Source organism: Lactuca serriola, chromosome 3 (assembly GCF_051521515.1).
Source record: "Lactuca serriola cultivar US96UC23 chromosome 3, Lser_US96UC23_V15, whole genome shotgun sequence".
NCBI classification, from domain to species: domain Eukaryota; kingdom Viridiplantae; phylum Streptophyta; class Magnoliopsida; order Asterales; family Asteraceae; genus Lactuca; species Lactuca serriola.
The window spans coordinates 28937524-28944270 of record NC_136410.1 but is presented as its reverse complement, the minus strand read 5'-3'; the positions used below and the strand labels follow the sequence as shown (position 1 = coordinate 28944270).

The 6747-nt window shown below is 37.8% G+C and overlaps 1 protein-coding gene across 1 annotated transcript; it reads left to right on the top strand.

Moving 5' to 3' along the window:
• Positions 1-447: 447 nt before the first annotated feature.
• LOC145091768 (coiled-coil protein) lies at positions 448-3320 on the top strand. The gene is made up of 4 exons (XM_079029558.1): positions 448-746; positions 1698-2035; positions 2173-2352; positions 2445-3320. The coding sequence occupies exons 2-4, from the start codon at positions 1799-1801 to the stop codon at positions 3030-3032; spliced, it is 1005 nt and encodes a 334-aa protein (XP_078885684.1). The 5' UTR covers positions 448-746; positions 1698-1798; the 3' UTR covers positions 3033-3320.
• The last annotated feature ends 3427 nt before the right edge of the window (positions 3321-6747 follow it).

Here is a 6747-nt window from a genome sequence, read left to right as displayed (position 1 = left end):
TTGAAGATGATGGAGTTGCGTTAGAAGAAATTGACATGGATTCCTTTAGATGAAAATTAAATTGTAATTGAAGTTTGCATTTTGATACATTTCATGGTATTTTGATGTTTATGTTGTGAACTTTGTTTTTTTTGAAGACTAGAATCAAGATGTGGTGAATGAATTTCATGGCATTTTATACGATTTGGTACTTTTATTTAATGTTGAAAACTATTGTTTGTTGATATTTTTGGTTTAAAGTTTATTTTTGTATTTATTTTGGAATATTTTAAAATTTTAAATACAATAATGATGTAATAATGATGTCATCCAGTTCATCCTATTTTTTGGACCGGTTAAACCGGTTGACTTATTGATCTGGTATGAAGGCCGGTTCGGTATTCAAAACTCTTGAGAGCTTTTAAGACAAATAATTTGCATGCTGTATTTTATATGCTCTAAAGTCAATCAAAGAGGGATGAAGAAATTTTTTTGGATACTACAGAACTGTCTGGATAAAATAAGTGGCCTTCTCTCTCATACATTTATGTTACAACGTTATCATTACACACGTGTGCAGGTTCAACTTCTGACTCTTCTCCCTGTCATAGTTAACGTGTCACACATTCCGTGAATCTTTCTGGCCACCTCTGCACACACAAGACACACCCTCCTCACTCCTCTCTCTTTCTTCACGTTGTACAAGAAAAACCCCATCCGACTTCGACTTCGACTCCTCAGTTATCCCCGAGCCACCACGTTAGAAGGTACGCTCCTCTTTATCTCACTCGCTGAGAATTCCTTGTTTTGTTTTATGTTTATCCATTGGTGCAAAGCATCCGTTTGCCTCTATGTATGCAACCTGTTTGATGATTTGTCTAGCTGAAAAGTAGTATCTGACTTGTCTGATTTGCTAAAAAACAGAGATTTTGGCTCCTTCTTTTTTTCCTTATATGGACGTGCGTATGATTTTTTTGCTGCCACAAGTTGAATTTTGATAACAAGTTAACAGTGTCGATTGCGGCTGCGGCTGTGTAGGGTCTGAATCGTGTGTCAAACCTATAAATTAGTAAAGAAAATTAGGATGAGTTGTTACTATATACACACAAATAATATGGATTATGCTATATTACTCGGTTAGGGGTATAAAGTATAAATAAGAATTGCTTTGTCTCTTTTCTTGTTCTTTCTTTGCTGAAAACTATCTGGTTATAATTAAGCAGGACATGAGGGATGATTAAATGCTTAATTGCTTTTCATTACCTTGAAAATACTTGTCAGAGTGGTATCGGTAGTTACAAGTGTCATATCTGATGCATCCGTTCTTGATTGTTATTGGCCCTTGAACCTACGAAGGAAGTGGTATAACTGCCATTGCTATGTAAGATCATCTTTTAATGCCTGGAGTCAGTAATAGCCATACCGCAGAGGATTAATTTGAAAGGATTCTATTCCTATTGACTTTGAAGGTGTAATTGTGTTGCAACTTTTCATACTTGGCTCAAACTCAATAGGCTAGTGAGTTTAATAAAGTTAATATAGGGCTATAATTGTTGAATGTAACTTGCACTTACCTAAAGCCATTTTTTGCGAAAACTGTGGAAGAAGGACAATAGCTGTTCTATTGTGAAGTAGGATGTTTAATTAGTTTATTGCAGCCATGAGTTTAGAGCTGATTTTCTTATGCATATGACATGTTTTGGCTTTTGTGGTTTCAGATTCTAAAACAATAAGGGCCAATAAGCTTCGACTCCAAAGCAAATGACAAACATGTAGCTGCTGAGGTTGGATCAATAATATCTATATATAGTCGATAAACATGATCCCTGAATTGGTGGGTGCAATCTTGATCATAGTAATAAAGCCTTTTTCACTTTTTAAACTATCTTGTATGGCTGGTGTGAGAGGAACTTGTATAGTTATAAACACTTGGGTTGACATTCTGAGTGCATCTATCTACTTCCATGTAAACATATTTTGGAGATTTATGCTTTGGACTGTATCTATCATAACTCTACCCACACGTGCTCTGGGTGCACTACACAGAGAGAAACAGGTAATTAGTATATATATATATATATATATATATATATATATATATAATATGTATATCATCATCTTCATTCGCTAATTATATCATAACTAATTAAGATATAAAAGTAGCCCCTTGATTGAGAAGCATTCTATCTTCAGCTACAAGCACAACTCAGTGAACTACAAGAAAGATTGGATTCTCTTGCATGGGATAGGAGGGAGCTTCAAGAACATATACGAGTGGCCATTAAAGAGCATGAAATGATGGAACTGGTGTTAGGTGAACTTGAAGAGGAACACGATGTAGCAATCCATAGAATCCAACTCTTGGAGACTGAGGTACAGTTTATATTAAGTTATTAACATACTTGCGAAAGATATATTTGATATAATTAATATAAAAGTATTTCTGCTTTAATTAATGTTGACAGTTGCAAAATCTCAAGGATGAAAACCTCCGTCTGAAGGAAGTTGATGGAAAATCACAGTGGGACACTGGTTCAGGGTATGGCCAAAAGCACAAGGATGCTAAAGTATCTTACACTAAAGATGGAATTTCACCATGGAAATTATCGGATCAATATTATAAAGATGTGATGAGGAAAGCAGCTAATTTTGAGGATGAAAACAAAGATGATGGTGAAGTACCCCTGAGAAGAAGTGTGTATACGGATGATGTTGTTGGTCAAAGGAGAGAAGTTGCAGTTTCACAGAGCCTTTTCAGTGCAATGTTATCAGTGTTGGTTGGAATGATCATATGGGAAGCTAAAGACCCATGCATGCCGTTAGTGACAGCTCTTTTTATGGTGGTTGGTATGTCGTTAAAAAGTGTCGTCCAGTTCTTCTCCACCATCAAGAACAAACCAGCATCTGATGCAGTTGCTCTTTTGAGTTTAAATTGGTTCATACTTGGCACTCTTACATACCCAACACTACCCAGAGTTGCTCGTTTGTTGATGCCTTTCTTTATCAAATCATCAAAACGTGCATTTGGTGGTTTCTTTCTCTTTCTTACTTAGGTTCTAAAACACAAAGTCATTTCCTTTTTTTGTTTTTTTGGTCTTAACTTCAGGACTTAACAGGATGGTTTTGCTTTCGACTTCTAATGGTAACATTATCAACCGTCTACCCGAGTTAAGCGTAAACTTTTTAACTGTTGCAAGACATTAGCTAAGCTACTTGTAAATTGTATTGTGGTTGGGTGCTAATAAGTCTTATATATATAGAACGTATTGTAACTTTGTAAGTTGTATTAGTATTTAGTGGTGCTTTTGTTATATATGTAAAAGGTTGGAGAGTTTATGACATCTTTCATGTGGATTGTATTGATACATATTGTAAATGGGACATGCATGGGGGGACCAAGAAATGGTCAGGTATCTTTCATCATTGGGTATCTTGGACCATTTGTCCATTAACTACTCTCAATAAAACATATGATGCATAAAAGGTCCATCTTGTGTCGCTTTTTGGGACAAAGCATGGATTGTGCAATTCAATTGATGAAGGACACGTGGCTATGGTGTAGGGCATCTGGCATCTGGAATTCAAAATTATTGATATCTGAAGGGATTATGTTCTGTAGCAAGGACATGCGACTTCAAAACCTAAAACCCCATGTGATCCTTGAGCAATAATCATCTATGATAGATATGGATATTACTGTGCACAAACAAGTGATGGCAAACAAGGACCTAGTCGTGAAAGAAATAATTAAACAAGTGTTGCCACCAAATCTTTACATATTCAATCCACACGATTACTTTATCTCACAATCACGCAACCAGGTCTTTTATATATATATATATATATATATATATATATATATATATATATATATATATATATATATATATATATATATAATCCACGAAGTTAGTCAGTTTATACATATATGTTTCATGGACTTTACTTTTTGAGCGACTAATCATGGATTCTGGAAGCCTTTTTCATCTAAAAGCCCTTCAATGGTCGACATGAAACATGCCTTCATTATGGTACAAGATGCTTTAGCACATACTTAATTGGTAGTGTCATATGGCATGGAACAAAATTATAACGACATTTGGGGTTCCCCAAAGAAAGAATACATAAATATGAAAGAATAATGACAAAATTGCAAAAATGGTCCTTATGGTATGTCAAAACTAGCATGTTTGGGCCAAAACGGTTTTGGGTAGCATCAATGGTCCAAAAGTTTCATTTTTTTGCAAGTTTGGTCCAATTTGGTTTGAATTTTTTTAGAAATACGATTTTGCCCTTATTATTTAATTTTTCAATTTTGTTTTATTACCAACAATTAAAAATAAAACAAAATAAAATAAAATACCCTCTCTCTCATATCCTCTCTCTCTCTCTCCCCCTCTCTCTCTCTCTCTCTCTCTCTCGTTTCTTGCTTACCACTGTCCAAAGAAGAAGAATGAGTGGTTGTCGCCGGCCTAGGCTGCCCCTCCGCCTCCCTCCGGTCAGGTAGCACTGCCCCAAACACCCGATTCGATCGTTGCTACCCTCCCTTTGAACCTAGACAGATGCCAACGGGAGAAAGGAGATCGAGATCTGAAGTTTGGGTTTCTTGACGATTAGGGTTTCTTGGCGGCTAGGGTTTTCAGATAGAGGGTTTCGCGACTGAATATCGAGGGGAAGACACCTCGGATCGATTTTCCTCGGCTGTGAAGCCTCCGACGAGGTGGTTGTCATCGATCAAGGGGGTCATCGATCTGGGTTACATCTGCACACCACCGCCGGATCCTCTAGCTACAGACTGAACATATCTGAAAGCGGCGAGCATGGTGATAGGGTGTAGCATTGACGAAGGTGAGGGTGTAGTAGTGTTTCCAACACCATCTCGTGTTTCCAACACCATCGGTGAAGCGAGAACGAAGCTCAAATGGTGAAGCCAAAACGACGATGACGTCTGTTCACCCTCAATGGGAAGGGTTCCACAAGAACTACGTTGAAAGGGTGAAGTATGTGGCTTGATTTTACATCGTCTTTACTTTCTTCGACGACGGCTTTAAGCTTCGAGATACAAACACAATGATGTTAGTGGTAGGCTTGTTGGAGACGCCTCTTTACCTCTCTCTCAGATTTGCAAATTCTTTCTCCAGTGGGGTCATCATCAAAGATCCGGAACATCGTCTCCATTCGTCATCATTGGAAAATTGAGCCACGATTGGAGGCAACGACCCTTGATCTGAATTCTGGCAATGAAATGGATGGCACAACGAAGTCGTCGTCGGAAAATGCTAGGGTTCAGGTAAGAGGTGGTGGTCCGACTAGTGGTGGTGGTCTGACTGGCGATGGTCGTCCGGCTGCTGTGGTGGTCCGACAACTTTGAAGAGAGAGAGAGAGATGATATTAGAGAGAGAGAGAGAGAGTGTGTGTGTGTGTGTGTGTGTGTATTTTATTTTGTTTTATTTTTAATTATTTTTAATTGTTGGTAATAAAACAAAAATGAAAAATTAAATAAAAATGGCAAAATCGTCTTTCCAAAAAAATTCAAACCAAATTGGACCAAACTTGCAAAAAAATGAAACTTTTGGACCATTGATGCTAGCCAAAACCGTTTTGGCCCAAACATGCTAGTTTTGACATACCACAGGGACCATTTTTGCCATTTTGTCAAGAATAATTGGATTTTATGGTTGTCAAATAGTTTTGATCCAATGCTATTATTGAAAGATCTTTTGAGTTGCAATTGTTGTATAAATGTATCAACTATTTCAAGCTTATTCAATTTTTTTAGACGATTTATAACTATATAAATGTATTTTTATTTTATATGTCATTGAGTTTGATCTTATTAATTTACTCATAAATTAAATAATCGTCCTTTTTTCTCTTAAAGCATCTTCAATCTCATTCTATTTTTATCATTACATTCTATTTAGACAAAACTTCAAAAATGGTCCTTGTGGTTTTCAAAAATATCAAGTTTAGTCCCTAAGTTCAAAAAACCTCACAGATGGTCCCTATGGTTTCAAAACTTTTAACAAATGGTCATTTTCGCTAACTCCGTTAACTTTTGACCGTTAAGTGAAGGGTATTTCAGTCATTTCACAACCACAGGGACCATTTATGAAGTTTTGCCTTAATTTTTTTTAAAAAAGAAAAATAAATATAATTATTTAATATTAAAGGGCCTCTCTCTCTCTCTCTCCATCTTCCATTTTCTTCTTCAATTGACTGCAACACACTCGTGTCTGAGAAGCTCCATCTGAACGCCCCTCCTGCTGCTACTTTTCTGTTGAGAATTATTGTCGGAGACGAGGCAAAAGGACTGAGGAAGGCTCACCGGAAAAAGAATTCATCCCCACCACTTTACCTCCTTAGCTTCGTTGGAGCTCAACCCCAAACACCCCACCTCAATCTTTGTTGCTGCAGCTGCTCTGATTCCCTTCCGAATCATTGCTATCGGTGACAAGGAAGAAACCACGATGAGGCTCGTCGGGAAGCAGCCTCGCCACCTCCTCCGGTCGTTCATCACATCTCCCCCCCCCCCTTCGCACCTTTCCTCGCCGGAGTTGCAGGCGCAGCTTACCCGTTGCCCTCGGATCTTCCTTCTCCTTCGCAGGTCAATGCTTAAGCATCCCTTGCTGCATCAGATCTTATTCCTCCTTCATCAGTCCGATTGAGCACCTGTGACACTCCCTTTGATTGGTGATTGCAGCTGCCTCCTTCCCATGTGTGTTTTAATGGCGGATCGGGAAAAGTAACAATGAAAGAGGGCTCGTC

What these genes read in the sequence shown, in the direction of transcription:
- LOC145091768 (XM_079029558.1), top strand. Translation starts at nt 1,799, where the DNA reads ATGATCCCTGAATTGGTGGGTGCAATCTTGATCATAGTAATAAAGCCT. An exon ending in CACTACACAGAGAGAAACAG is followed by an intron (nt 2,036 to 2,172) that starts GTAATTAGTATA and finishes TTCTATCTTCAG; the next exon opens with CTACAAGCACAACTCAGTGA. An exon ending in TCCAACTCTTGGAGACTGAG is followed by an intron (nt 2,353 to 2,444) that starts GTACAGTTTATA and finishes TAATGTTGACAG; the next exon opens with TTGCAAAATCTCAAGGATGA.